Here is a 15540-nt window from a genome sequence, read left to right as displayed (position 1 = left end):
TCATATTCTTCTTTCTTTCCTCGCGGGGGTGTTTTTTTGATTATGTATGTATAGGGAAAGTCAGGATATGGCTTAGTTATGTCACTTTTTTTTAAAAGCACCTGTAAGCGCTTGTCCGTAAATATGAACACGTTCGAAGATCGATGACTGAATTAAGATTACGGTTTATTTTGTCATTGAGCTGAGAAAAAATTTAAGCGATGAGAATAATTGTTCACGAATAAGATCGAGGTAAAATCCTTTGACGTTGAAATGAATTTATTATTTATTATTTGTATCATTTGAAAAAAAAAAAATGTTTTCTTTAACCAAATAATTGATTGTAAAAAGAATGCGCCCATCTATTTACTTGAATGGTATTTAGACGGACTTGCGAGTCCGAATGTCAAGGGCTTCAACAAGAATCGTCATCATCCACCTCGATGTAGGCCGACTGCTCCATCCTCCAGGTGTCGAATCCCGACACGATTTTTTCACTGATTTCATCGGGACACTTGCGTATCTCCGTGATCGTCTTTACCAACGCGGCCGAGAACGTGGCCAATTCTTCCACTGTGTGTTCAGAGGCAGAAAAAATCGATCATCGCGGATATGATTCGTGAAAAACCACAAAAGAAAAAGATAAATAAATCATCGGGCAACCAACCTTTCTCGCAATCCAAGTAGCGCAGCACCAGATGCACGAACTCGATGTACAGTCGAGCCACGAGCAGCGTCTCGAGCTCGCTGTCCCAGGGCAGGCTCGGCACGTGTTCGCGCAATTTCTCAAAGGCCTCGAGCGACCAGGTCATTCGAAAATTTTCTTCGCACATTTTCTCGTGGTATTAAAAATTAGAATGTCTCTCTGCACAGCCGAACGAAGTATACAGCGCGGGATCAATTGTCGAGATCTTGCGGGGCGCGCGTGACCAAGCAGTTTGGAGATCGAGACGTTCACTGACTCTGTGTGTTGACCAACAGAGAGCAGCGAGCGAAATTCGTATACACCTTGTGTTTACTTTGCGTCGTTGACCCGATGAATGAATATTCAAGTAAATTTTACATCCCCGGCGCTCAACGATATTGTTAATTTTAGAACGCAAACTGGCATCATCCCGATTAACCGTCTGGCGTCTCGCGCGTTGTTTTATCGATCTAACGCGGGAAAAATGAATAATTCAAGCCTCGAGTTTATTCACAGCTAAGCCAATGAACTACGATCGTTCGGTTTATATGTATAACCGTAATGAATCGTCGTTCCAATTGCTCGAGGTGACGATTGCGAGGATTTAAATCAATGCACAGTTGTCTTGAGTCCTGGCGCGATGCTCGTTTTTTTGGGTATTCGTAATTGATAACGTCCTGCGAAACATTAAGTAAATAGCTGAAAATTACTCCGTTATTTCTCTCGGACAAAGACATACATACACGAGAGTTATTGTAACAAGTTACATATAGCTCGGGCGAAGGTTTATTCTCATTAAACAACTCCTCTCGCTAATTAACGCGTTTGTTATTTTTGTTGATTGTTTCGACATGGGTGGAGGGGTCTCTCTTTCTCTCGCACACACGCGTAATTGAACGCGATCGCGATGTTTACGCGCACGAGTAAAGTCTCGATCGACGCAGTTACCTGCGTTGAAATTGTCGAAAAAGTTCCGCTCCCCCGAATGTAAATAAAGGATCTTTCGCGCTCGGATCGTCCGTAACATATATGAAATTTTTCCAACTGTATATAATAACGTCGAGTCTGACCATCGATACAGTACTTTGGCTCATCTTTTATCATAATGCCACGGACTTTTCGATGAGTGTCCTCGTTTGACCCGTCGTGGGCTGAAGCGTGGGTGAAACATTTATCACCACGAGCACAACGCGCTTATATATTTTTCTCGAAGTGGAATGAATGTTTTAGGGTCGGGCTGAAGCGTTTAATTTTTTAGTACAGGAAGAACGGGTGGGCAGTAATTTTTAACTAATCCAGAATATGATATTGGTCTGCGAATCCAATTTTTAAATTAAAAATCTTTAATTAAAATTTCACGTTGGAAATGAGAATATTTTATTTTCTTTAATTTTTCGGAAACTCAAGAATTTTTTGTGTACAGTCTTAAAGTCTTAAAACATAATAGTAGGATTAATACATAGGATTGATAAATTATAAACATTGGATTTTATGCTATCGTTGAGTCGTGATGCGTGAGCGATGCACCGCATTGACGTGGCGCTTGAAATTACTCTTATCTGCGAATGTCTTTCCGCACTCATTACATGTAGTTGTTACACCATTGTGCATCGAATGGACGTGTCTTTTGAGATAACTTTTGGTTGAGAATTTTTTTCCACAAATATCACATGCATGTGTGCTATTATTATGTATCCCATTGATGTGGATTTTGAGATTATTTTTTCGAGTAAATGACTTTCCGCAAATATCACATGCATGTGTGATATTATTATGTATCCCATTGATGTGGATTTTGAGATCATTTTTTTGAGTAAATGACTTTCCGCAAATATCACACGCATGTCTGACATTTATGTGCACCCCATCCATGTGGATTTTGACATTGCTTTTCGATGAGAATTTCTTTCCGCAAATATCACATGCATATGTGATACCATTATGCATCGAATCGATGTGGGTTTTCAGATTAGATTTCGTTGTTAATTTCTTTCCGCAAATATGACATGCATGGCCGACGCCATTGTGCATCGTTTCAATGTGGGTTACGAGACTATCCTTATTTGTGAATGTCTTTCCGCAAAACCCACATGCAGGTGCGTTATCAAAATGCGCCGCATCGATGTGGCTTTTGAGTTTATACTTACTTTCGAATGTTTTTTGGCATGTACCACATGGATATCTGACAAGATTGTGTATCGTATTGATGTGGGTTACGAGACTATCCTCATTTGTGAATTTCTTTCCGCAAACATCACATGTATGTAGGACCTCATTATGTGCTGATTGGATGTGTCTATTTAGTGAAACCTTTTGTGTGTATTTCTTCTCGCATGAATTACATGCATGTGTGACACCATTGTGCATCGCATCGATGTGGATTTTTCGATTAACCTTCTGTGTAAATGACTTTCCACACGTATCGCATTTATAAAGTCTCCGATCATTACGTACTGCACCGATGTGTTTTTTTATTCTACGATCGCTGTTCAATTTTTTCGTAATCCTACTTGTTTTATTTTGTTCAAGCTCACAGTTGAGATTCAGGTTAAAATTTTCACCATCGTTTCCAATAAATTCCTGTTTCACTTCCTCCGTGGGTTCCATTTTCATTATCTTTAGAGTTTTTTCATCATCAACTTTTACATTCCGTGAGTAATTTGGAAAATCATCGTGAATTTTTTTGACCCCTAACAAATCGAAATTAGGCTTGACGTCTTCACACTCCACAACTATTTCAACTCCGTCATCGAGTTTACTTGTATGATTTTCGTCACATTTTCGATGGCCATGATGAATCTGTTGGAAAATTATTATTACGTAAGAATTTTCTTTAAAAAATATAGAATACGAGTTACGTATAATTACCAACACTTACTGAATTTACTCGTGGATATGGGTTGTTTGAAAGATCGGGTTTTTCGTCGATCATCTCCCAATTATTCTCAACGAGCGGCACATCACTGGGCTCCTCCTTCACTCTGAAATAACCTCAACGAGATGAAGTAACGCGTCATAATATTTTTACCGTTTAATTGTCACAATTGAAAATTACCTTGCCGAGCAGTCGAATGAACCATTGGATTCCATTTTTACTACTACGCGCGAGTAGAGACTTCAGAACCGATCGACTTTGTTTACGTCGTGTCGTGGTGCCCACATAACCTCTGCGAGCGAAGAAAAACTGCGTCATTACGAATTAAATTATCGAAGAAATGAAACTACGTACTTACCACGCAGAGAGAGAAACGTTGAAGTCAAAAAGAAAGGATTGAAAGCGCAGCTGGCAAAAGTAAGCGAAGAAAATTGACGTGTCGCCGGATCAACAAAGGTAACACGCGAATCGTCGCGCGCGCATTAAAAAGAACAGAAGTAATTTTAACTCGAAACGAGTAGTACGGCTAATTGCCCTCTCTCTCCCCGCAGCACAGCGCGACCTTTCGAAGGCCGAGTAGTGGCTCGAGTCGGAGAAGAACAAGATCGCGAGCAGCAATTCGAGAAAACGTTGCGGATCTCTCTCTCTCTTCCTCTCGAGGCTAGACCGAGGGCTAATTAAAATTCCGTCCTCCCTTCTATGCATGCACACCTGTATTTTTTATAATATAATAATATACAAGCTGCTGCGCTCAGTGTGGCGTGTACACTATACAGTTCGTTCTTCAGTGGGTCATTACCGCGCGGACGTTATTATACACACGCGTTTTTCTCGGCTCGGCGCTAAGCTTTTCCATTCATACAGCAGCAGCAGCAGCAGCAGCAGCTCTCGGATATAAAACTATTTAGCCACGCGCGCTTACTCGGGTTTTTCCCCTTTATATACGAGCAAGGCTGCTGCCACTTGATGATATTCGGTAATTTTCAGCGCGCGCGCGAGGGGGTGAGGGATTAATCGCGCGAGAGTGGCTCCGAAAATATTATGATATATATTATAATACATGGCTTTAAGGCTCGCTGCTGATGATGGCCGCGCGACAGCTTTAAATTTATATATGCCACGCGCGAGCGGCTGTACACGTGGAGGACTTTTTGTTGTTGTTGTTGTGCTGATGAGAGACACTTAGACACGCGCCGCTAGATTTTAAGTTTGCCCTTCCTACTTCGTTCGCCACCGACCTTTAATGAAATTCAACGTTTTAGCGAGAGAAAATCCAAGTTTATGATTTTCACCCGAGTGTACGTTTAACGAGATTTTAAAGGGTCGCATTGTTGTAAACCGGAGCGGGTAGTAGTAGTAGTAGTGCTGCAACGTGAAAGATTATACCGTTGAGAGTCGGATACGCATTTTTTTTTTCAAGCATTTTCACCATTGAGATTTTTACGCGTTATAAACGTAATATAATGTAATATAATCTTAACCGAACGAGCTGCAGAAATTTTCGATTTTCCTTTTTGTCGAGCACAAGAAAAAATTAAAAAGCCCTACGTGCTCGAGAATTTCCACAGCGCGAGTGACTTTGCGAAGTGTACGATTTCGTCGAGCTCGCGCGAATGAGTGAGTGAGTGACGAGCAGAATTAAGGCCCGTCGCGTCACACAGTGAGTGCGTGACACACAAAAGATAACTGCAGGAGGAGTTTGACTTTACGTATACATCACTGTGATGGTGCGCACAGCTTAAAATTCGTCGCTCGCGAATTACCTAAAAGTGCGGCAAGGATATATAAGCTCGATTTCATCGGTTACGTAAGTTCGATCTGAAAGAGCAAAAGAAAAACTGATAGGAACGCAGCGCGCCTAGACAAGGATCTTAATTAGATGGCTGAACGAGCTAAAGTTTTATAATGATAACGGGCAAACACCCCCTGGTGGGTCGTTCAATTTTATCAATTATCCTTATTGAATTTAGTACAAAAATTGCACGAGGCGATTAAAATTTCATCCCTGTTTCGTATGCGTTTGTTGAACCCAAAAATCGACGCGTATCCTTATCCACGAACGATTGCAGGTGGCGCGATACATCCTCGCCCGACATTAAAATTATATAATCACACTCTCGATTACACTCGATCGCGGGGGAGGGAAAAGTTTTTCGACTTGTTTGCGATAAGCTCGCGCGCGCGCAAGCCCATTAGTCTTATCATCGTTATCATCGCAGCCCCGGCGTAAGGTACTTGCCCCCCGCGAATATAATATATGAACCCGCGTCGCAAGTTTGGTTTCTCGCGCTCGATCGACGCACGTCTTTTCAAATACTCGACGACATTTCCTTTTTTTTTTTTTTTGCTACGAAGATCGATTTTAAATCAGCTAGAGCTCTCAGAGAGTTGCCATCTTAGATATATATACGTAGAATAAGAGTCGCCGCGGAAATGAGCTGCGGCGCGGCGCTTGCGGGCGTCCCGATCGAGTTTCCTTGGGCCACTTCTACTTGGAGGCTTGACTTCTTACTATTAAGATATATACGATGTACGCGCGCCTGCGACGACGACGACGACTTGAAAGTGCGATAAAATCATCGGGCGGTAATTGCGTTAACTGGCTGCGGAGCAGTAGCAGCAGCGGCAGGAAACAAATTGCCGTTTGCTCGCTCGCTCGCCTACCTTATTTCCTCTCTCGGCGTATAGATAAAAAAAAATATTTTTTATTTTCCACCTAACGTTATTTATTCATGATAAATTTTCCGTTTCTTTTTTTTTTCTTACAGAGAACTACGGTACGAGCGGCATCCAGGCGTTCCGCGAGCTCGCCGAGAAGAACAACGTGTGCGTGGCCCGCGAGGACTCGATCCTCACGACGGCCGACGAGTCGGCATTCGACGCGGTCGTACAGAATCTCGATCAGGATCGCGCGGCCAACGTCGTCGTCTGCTTCTGCGAGGGCTTCACCATCAGGCATCTCATGGAGGCCTCGAAGCGCATGAATCTCACTGGTCGCTTCGTCTTCGTTGGCAGGTAAGTGCTACTATACGACGTTAAATATGCTTGGCGTGTCGATATCGATTGCACGCGGGTCATAGAAGCAGGTGCGATTCGAGCTAGCAGCGATTTCAAATGCTACGCATATATGATTATTCGACAGAGAGTCGAGATTTACCTTCTGGATAGGGAATGAAAATAACAATAAGGTTCCATAGAATTCCTCGAAGATATGGTCGGCAAGTTAGAATGTTAAGCTGGTTCGAAAACTTACAATTGTAAACGATACGATCATTAACTATTTTGATATTATCTCTCGACACACCCATCGTATTTACAGTAAAAACAAATTAGTTTGAATGTTGTCTTTCCCGCTGAAACAAGCCATAATACCAGAAGATCAATTTTACTCATTCAATTTTCTACATACAAGAATCTGTCGTTTAGATTAGTCACCAAAATGGATAAAGGTGAGAAAAAATTTGAAGAGCTTGACTCGGGAAATGATTTAAGTAAACACGACATTGTTATTTCGGACGAAAAAAAATACGTTTGTGAAATTTGTCAGCAGACATTTGCACTGGAATCAAGCATGATAACACATAGAGACACTATTCACAATGAAAAAAAAGATTTCGCATGCGACAAATGCGAACAAAAATTCGAGTTTCGAAGTCATTTGAATAGACACCAAATATCGGTACATAAAAGTAGTAAAGATTTCACATGCAACAAGTGCGAGAGAAAATTTGAAAATAAATCAACTTTAATCAAGCACAAAAAAATATTCCACGAAGTCTTTAAGGATTACTTATGTGAAAAGTGCGCCAAGAGATTCGGAAATAAACAAAGCTTGCTCATGCACATAAAGACAGTACACGATGGTCGCAAAGATTTCTCCATCCAAGTCCTTAAAGATTTTTCACGTGACAATTGCGAGAAGAAATTTGGACAAAAATCGAGATTGCCCTTTAACCAAAGTACACTACAACAAGGTCGGAAAGATTACGCGAAAAAAGTCCACGAAAGTCAGAAAGATTATACGTCCAAGTGCGAGACAAAATTTAGACTAAAATCAAATTCGTCGACACACAAACAGACAGTATACGAAGGCCGAAAAACTTTAGAATGCAATAAATGTGAGAAAAAATTTGGAACAAAATCGTATTTGCTTTTACACCAAAGAACTGTACACGAAGGTCGCAAAGATTATGCGTGCGACAAGTGCGCCAAAAAATTTGGATTCAAATCAGATTTGTTGAAGCACCAAAGAACTGCACACGAAGGTCGCAAAGATTACGCATGTGACAAGTGCGAGAAAAAATTTGGACTAAAATCGGTATTAGTCAGACACCAAAGAACAGTCCACGAAGGTCGCAAAGATTATGCGTGCGACAAGTGCGTCAAAAAATTTGGATTCAAATCAGATTTGTTAAAGCACCAAAGAACTGCACACGAAGGTCGTAAAGATTATACATGTGACAAGTGTGAAAAGCAATTTTCATACAAACCGAATTTACTAACCCATGAAAGGATAATCCACGAAGGTCGTAAAGATCACGCTTGTGACAAGTGCGAGAAAAAATTCGGAAAAAAATCGACTATGCTTACCCACCAAAAGACAGTACATGAAGGTCGAAAAGATTACGCATGTGACAAGTGTGAGAAAGTATTTAGACACAGCACGGGTTTGCGCTACCATACAAAGACAATTCACGAAGGTAGTAAAGATTTCGCATGTGACAAGTGTGAGAAAAAATATTTTTTAAGAGCCCATTTGTTCATTCATAGGAAGACAGTCCATGAAAGTCAAAAAGATTACTCATGCGATAAATGCGAAAAAAAATTTGGATACAAAATAAACTTGTTTAGACATAAAAAGACAGTACACAAAGATTTTACACCATAAAAAGGCATACTAGGCAGCAAAGATTAGATTTGTAGCAAACGCAAGAAGTAATTATGATTGACAATTGTATATATATGTAGGTACTTGTACATATGTTCAAGTACAAAATTTAAATAAAATTGTGCTAAAATTATTTAATCTCATCTGATTTTTCTCGCATTTTTATCATTACACCCGCGTGACAATGTCATTGTCGTGTTTTACCTTTTGTATGGGGAATGAAAATAACTATAAGATTTCATAGAATTCCTCGAAGATATGGTCAGCAAGTTAGAATTTTAAACTGATTCGAACATTGTATCGAAAAAATAAATCGGTAATTTATAATTGTAAACAATACGATTATTAACTATTTTTGAATTATCTCTCGACACACTCATCGTATTTACAGTAGAAACAAATTAGTTTGAATGTTGTCTTTCCCGCTGAAACAAGCCATAATACCAGAAGATCAATTTTACTCATTCAATTTTCTACATACGAGAATCTGTCGTTTAGATTAGTCACAAAAATGGATAAAGGTGAGAAAAAATCGGAAGAGCTTGACTCGGGAAATGATTTAAGTAAACACGAAATTGTGGCTTCAAATGGCAAAAATCACGTTTGTGAAATTTGTCAGCAGACATTTGCACTGGAATCGAGCTTGAAAATACACCAAGACACTTTTCACAATGAAAAAAAAGATTTCGCATGCGACAAATGCGAACAAAAATTCGAGTTTCGAAGTCATTTGAGTAGACACCAAATATCGGTACATAAAAGTAGTAAAGATTTCACATGCAACAAGTGCGAGAGAAAATTTGAAAATAAATCAACTTTAATCAAGCACAAAAAAATATTCCACGAAGTCTTCAAGGATTACTTATGTGAAAAGTGCGCGAAAAGATTCGGAAATAAACGAAGCTTGCTCGTACATGTGAAGACAGTCCATGAAAGTAATAAAAATTTCGCATGTAGCAAACGCCAAAAGACATTCGGGGATCGAATAAATTTCAAAAAACACCAAAAAACAACCCATGAGGATCGTAAAAAATATGCATGCGATGACTGCGAAGAGAAATTTATAAAAAAATCGCTTTTACTCTTTCATCTGAAGACAGTACATCATGTTTTCAAAATTTACTCATGCGGTAACTGCGAGAAGAAATTTAGACGTAACCAGAATATGCTCTTGCACAGGAGGACAGTGCACGAAGGATGCAGAGATTTTGCATGTGACAAATGCGATAGAAACTGCAGAAGTAAAGGAGATTTATTCATACACCAAAGGACAGTACATGAAGGTCGCAAAGACTACGCATGCGACATTTGCGAAAAAAAATTTGGAAGCAAATCAAATTTGATGCATCACCAAAAAATGTTACACGAAAGTCACAAAGATTTTGTATGCGACGAATGTGAGAAAAAATTTGGAAATAAATATTATTTGCTTCACCACCAAAAGACAGTTCACGAAGGTCGCAAAGATTACGCATGCAACAATTGTGAAAGGAAATGTATGAGTAGATCAAATTTGTTGAAACACCAAAGAACAGTCCACGAAGGTCGGAAAGATTTTGCATGCGATAAGTGCGAGAAAAAATTTGGACTAAAAAGCGATTTGTTTCGACATGAAAAGACTGTGCATGAAGGTCGAAAAGATTACGCATGTGACAAGTGTGAGAAAGTATTTGGACACAGATCGGGTTTGCTATACCATAAAAAGACAATCCACAAAGGTAGTAAAGATTTCACGTGCGACAATTGCCAAAAGAAATTCGGGATTCAAAGCCATTTGATTAGACACCAAATGGCGGTGCATGAAGGTCGGAAAGATTACGCATGTGACATGTGCGAGAAAGAATTTGTACACAAGTCGAGCTTGCTATTTCACAAAAAGTCAATCCACGAAGGTCATAAAGATTTCACATGTGACAAGTGCGAGAAGAAATTTAGATATAAACATTATTTACTGATCCACCAAAGGACAATCCATGAAGGTCGTAGAGATTACGCGTGCGAAAAATGCGACAAGAACTTTGGATTCAAATCAGATTTGTTGAAGCACCAAAGGACAGTGCACGAAGGTCGCAAAGATTATCCATGCGACAAGTGCAAGAAGAAATTCGGACATAAATTTACCTTACGTTTGCATAGACAGACAGTTCATGAAGGTCGTAAAGATTTTGCATGCAACAAATGCGAGCAGAAATTTTCACAAAAACCGAGTTTGCTCTCACACCAAAGGACAGTCCACGAAGGTCGGAGAGATTTCGCATGCGACAAGTGCGAGAAAAAATTTGGACATAAATGGATTTTGCTTTTACACCAAAAGAAGGCACACGAAGCATGTAAAGATTAAGTTTGCAGCAAATGCAAAAAGAAATAATGATTGACAATTGTAAATATATGAAGGTACATATGTGTACATTCAAGTACAAAATTTAATATTGTGCTAAAATTATTTAATCTCGCCTGATTTTACTTAAATTTGTATTATTATCTTTTGTATAAGGAATGAAAATAACAATAAAATTTCATAGAATGGTCGGCAAGTTAAATTTTTAACTTGATTCGAACATTGTACGGACAATGTACAATAGATAAATCGGTAACTTACAATTGTAAACAATATGATCATTAACTATTTTGATATTATCTCTCGACACGCTCATCGTGTTTATAGTAGAAACAAATAGTTTGAATCTTGTCTTTGCGCTGAAATAAGCTATGAACCAAAAGATTGATTTTACTCATTCAATTTCCTACATACAAGAATCTATCGTTAAATTTAGTCAGCAAAATGAATAAAAGTGAGAAGAAACCCGAGGAAGATGTCTTAAAGAATAATTTGAGTGAACATGACATTGTTATTTCGGACGACAAAAAATACGTTTGTGAAACGTGTCAGGAAGCATTTGCACTTGAATCAAGATTGATAGCACACCAAAACATAATTCACAATGCAAAAAAAGATTACACATGTAACGATTGCGAACAGAAATTTGAGTTCCGAAGTCATTTGAGTAGACACCAAATATCGGTTCACAAAAGTAGTAAAGATTTCACATGCAACAAGTGCGAGAGAAAATTTGAAAATAAATCAACTTTACTTAAGCACAAAAAAATATTCCACGAAGTCTTCAAAGATTACTTATGTGAAAATTGCGCCAAGAGATTCGGAAATAAACGAAGCTTGCTCATGCATGTGAAGACAGTTCATGAAAGTAATAAAAATTACGCATGTAGCAAACGCCAGAAGACATTCGGGGATCGAATAAATTTCAAAAAACACCAAAAAACAACCTATGAGGATCGTGAAAATTATGCATGCGACAAATGCGAGAAGAAATTTGAATATAAACAGTCGATGGTCCGTCACCGAAGAACAGTACACGAAGATCGTAAAGATTACACATGCAAAAACTGCGAAAAAAAATTTGCACTTAAATGGCATTTGCTCATCCATCAAAAGATAGTACACGAAGGTCAGAGAGATTTTGCATGCGGCAATTGCGAAAAAAAATTTGGACAAAAAGCACATTTGCTCATGCACATAACAACAGTCCACGATGGTCGAAGAGATTACGTATGCGACAAGTGCGAAAAAAAATTTGGACAAAAAGCACATTTGCTCATGCACATAACAACAGTTCACGAAGGTCGTAAAGATTTTGCATGCGACAAGTGCAAAAAAAACTTTGCCCAAAAAATGAGCTTGTTTAGACATCTAAGGTTAGTACACGAAGGTCGGAAAGATTATGCATGTGACAGGTGCGAGAAAACATTTAAAGAAAAAAAGAATTTGTTACTACACATAAAGATAATACATGAAGGACGGAAAGATTACGCATGCGACGAATGCGCGAAAAAATTCGGACATAAATATCATTTGCTCTCACATAAAAAAAATGTGCATAAGAGTCGTGAAGATTACGCTAGCATGTGATAAGTGTGAGATGAAATATGAAAGAAAGGCTAATTTGCTTAAGCACCAAGTGGCAGTCCACAAAGATTTTGTACACGAATAATGATGGTCGTCAAAATAAAATGATTAAATACCGAAAAGCAGTTCAAGAAAATCGCAAAGATTTCACGGGGGACAAAATAATAATCAATTTGACCGATCGTTAACGATTTACTCACGGATAATGTGAAGACTTTGAGATACAAAACGTACCTAATAAAATATTCCTATTCTTAGTACCTATTCATCAAGTCTTAAACTCACTGAAAAAACGAGGATTGTTCAATTATCAGTATTTGTAGTATATTCTCAAAAATGTATAGACTTTTGAAATATTTATTTCGAAATAATAATTTTTTTTTGTTTGCTTCGCTATTTAATTTTTTTATAAACCTGTCAAGCGCTATTTTTTCATAATGTCAATTATGGATAATTGCATGTAACCAATCGCGTCAAAGATGATGATTAATTTTTTACTAATGATTTATTGCTTTTATGAATATCTCTAACTCATTGTAATTACAAGCTTCGAGTAACCCTTCAGAGAATAGAGTGCATTTATCAGTGAAATACAGAAAATTGGTGGTTCTTTTCTCAAAAATTGTAAATATGTGTCTTCGACCATCGTGCACAGATATGCATCTATACAGATGTTCGAGTACAAAATTTCAATAAAAATTGAGTCAATATTATTGTATTTTATTTTAACTTTGTGATATCAACTATCTTCACATCAGTTTGACATAAAAAATGTCATCTTACACTGATAAAAACCAAATGAAAACCACTTATCCACAATTTAAAGTTATAAATGTTTTTTAGATTAAAATTATTAGAAGATCTCCTAATCAATACATCCTTTTTTAGTAATTTTATCAATCCACAATCTTATTTTACTAAATCTGACATAATTTTCACTTATATAAATCGTTGCCGAGTTAGATTTTGAAATTAGTTTAAATATTGTAAGTACAATGTATAAACCGATAAATTGATATCTTAATTGTAAACAGTATAATGTGATCGTAAGCGGCTCATTAAATATGTTCATATCAAAAATAAATTAGTTTAAATGTTGTCTTTCCCGCTGAAATAAGCCATGATACCAGAAGATAAACTTTACTTTTTTAATTTTCTGAATAGACGAATCTCATTTCACCAAAATGGGCAAAAGTGAGAAAAAATCGAAAAAAATTGTTTCAAAAAATAATTCAAGTGAACACAACATTGTTGTTTCGGACGACAAACAAAACATCGATAATATTTGTCAGGAGGCATTTACACCAGAGTCAAGCATGCTGACGAACCGAGGCAATAGTCACAATGAACGAAAAGATTACGCATACGACAAGTGCAAAAAGAAATTGGAGCTTCGAAGTCATTTGAGCAGACACCAAATATCGGTACATAAAAGTAGTAAAGATTTCGCATGCGACAAGTGCGAACAGAAATTCGAGTTTCGAAGTCATTTGAGTAGACACCAAATATCGGTACAAAAACGTAGTAAAGATTTCACATGCAACAAGTGCGAGAGAAAATTTGAAAATAAATCAACTTTACTCAAGCACAACAAAATATTCCACGAAGTCTTCAAAGATTACTTATGTGAAAGGTGCGCGAAGAGGTTTGGAAATAAACGTATTTTACCCTCGCACGTCAAGACAGTACACGAAAGTCAAAAAAATTACGCGTGTGACAATTGTGGGAAGAAATTTGGATTCAAATCCCACTTACTCGACCATCAAAAGACAGTCCACGAGGGTCGCAGAGATCACGCATGCGACAAGTGTAAAAAAAAATTTGGACTAAAGCGCAATTTGCTCTTTCATTAAAGAACAGTCCACGAAGGTCTCAGAAATTATGCATGCGGCTTTTGCGAAAATAAATTTGGAAGCAATTCTCATTTGCTCCAGCACATAGCAACTGTTCACAAAGGTCGCAAGGATTACGCATACGACACGTGCGAAAAAAAGTTTACAGAAAAAAGGAGTTTGCTCATCCACCAAAAGGCAGTATACGAAGGGCGGGGAGATTTCGCATGCGACAAGTGCGAAAAACAATTTGGACACAAAGTAAGCCTGTCGAGACATCAAAAGTCAGTACACGATGGGCGGAGAGATTTCGCATGTGACAGATGCGAGATGAAGTTTTTACGAAAAACCGATTTGTTACAGCACCAAAGGACAGTTCACGATGGTCGCAAGGATTTCGCATGCAATAGGTGCGACAAGAAATTTGGATATAAACAGACTATGCTCATCCACTGGCGGACAGTACACAAAGGTTGCAGAGATTTTGCATGTGACAAATGCGATAGGAATTGTGGAAGTAAAGCAGATTTGTTGGTGCACCAAAGGACTGTACACGAAGGTCGCAAAGATTACCCATGCAACAAGTGCGAGAAAAAATTTGGACGAGTACAAATTTTGCGTGTACACCAAAAAGCAGTCCATCGAGAGGGTTCCAACGATTTTGCATGCAGCTTTTGTGAAAAAAAGTTTTGGAATAATTCTTACTTGCTATCGCACGTAGCAATTATCCACGAGGGTCGCAAAGATCACGCATGCGACAAGTGTGAAAAAAAATTTGGACACAAAGGGAATTTGCTCGTACATAAGAAAACAGTTCACGAGGGTCGGAAAGATTACGCATGTGATCAGTGCGAGAAGAAATTTGGACGCAAATCAGATTTGTTTAAACACCAGCATACAGTCCATGAGGGGCGCAAAGTCTTCGTGACAAAACCAATGTGATCTTATACTGAAAAAAACTGAGAGAGAACTATTCATCATTCAATCGAAAACGATAAATGTTTTTTACATTCTTTAAAATTATTAGAAGCTCTCCTAATCGATACATGCTTTTTGTAGTAATCCTATCAATCCACAATAACATTTTAAAAGAACAAAAATAGATTCCTCGAATAAATCGTTGCCAACTTAGATTTTGAAATTAGTTGAAATATTGTAAGAACAATGTAGAATCGGTTTAATTTGTACCTTAATTGTAAACAATACGATGACGAACGGCACACTGAACATGTTCATAGCAAAAATAAAGTAGTTCGAATGTTGTCTCTGCCGCTGAAACAAGCCATTATACCAAAAGATAAATTTTACTTTTTCAATTTTCTAAATAGACGAATCTCGTTTAATTTAGTCACCAAA

At 38.1% G+C, this 15540-nt stretch overlaps 2 protein-coding genes across 2 annotated transcripts in view; one reads left to right on the top strand and one right to left on the bottom strand.

The window, feature by feature from the left end:
• Nucleotides 1-237: 237 nt before the first annotated feature.
• Nucleotides 238-1004, bottom strand: LOC106659949. Its single transcript, XM_014382733.2, has 2 exons — nt 647-1004; nt 238-552 (listed from the first exon to the last, which is right to left on the bottom strand). The coding sequence occupies exons 1-2, from the start codon at nt 810-812 to the stop codon at nt 395-397; spliced, it is 324 nt and encodes a 107-aa protein (XP_014238219.1). The 5' UTR covers nt 813-1004; the 3' UTR covers nt 238-394.
• Nucleotides 1005-3879: 2875 nt separating this feature from the next.
• The window catches only part of LOC106659666 (metabotropic glutamate receptor 1-like), a 40896-nt gene continuing 29235 nt past the window's right edge, over nt 3880-15540 (top strand). The window contains exons 1-2 of the mRNA XM_023461749.1: nt 3880-3889; nt 6308-6554. Of these exons, the coding sequence (XP_023317517.1) occupies nt 3880-3889; nt 6308-6554 (257 nt within the window). The remainder of the gene's footprint in view (nt 3890-6307; nt 6555-15540) is intronic.

The sequence above is a fragment of the Trichogramma pretiosum genome, unplaced genomic scaffold, assembly GCF_000599845.2.
Source record: "Trichogramma pretiosum strain Unisexual culture from Peru unplaced genomic scaffold, Tpre_2.0 scaffold65, whole genome shotgun sequence".
Classification (NCBI taxonomy): Eukaryota; Metazoa; Arthropoda; class Insecta; order Hymenoptera; family Trichogrammatidae; genus Trichogramma; species Trichogramma pretiosum.
This window is presented reverse-complemented; position numbering and strand designations above follow the sequence as displayed.

Coding starts and splice junctions, on each gene's coding strand:
- LOC106659949 (XM_014382733.2), bottom strand. CDS start 812: ATGTGCGAAGAAAATTTTCGAATGACCTGGTCGCTCGAGGCCTTTGAG. Junction 553..646: donor CTACTTGGATTGCGAGAAAG/GTTGGTTGCCCG, acceptor CTGAACACACAG/TGGAAGAATTGGCCACGTTC.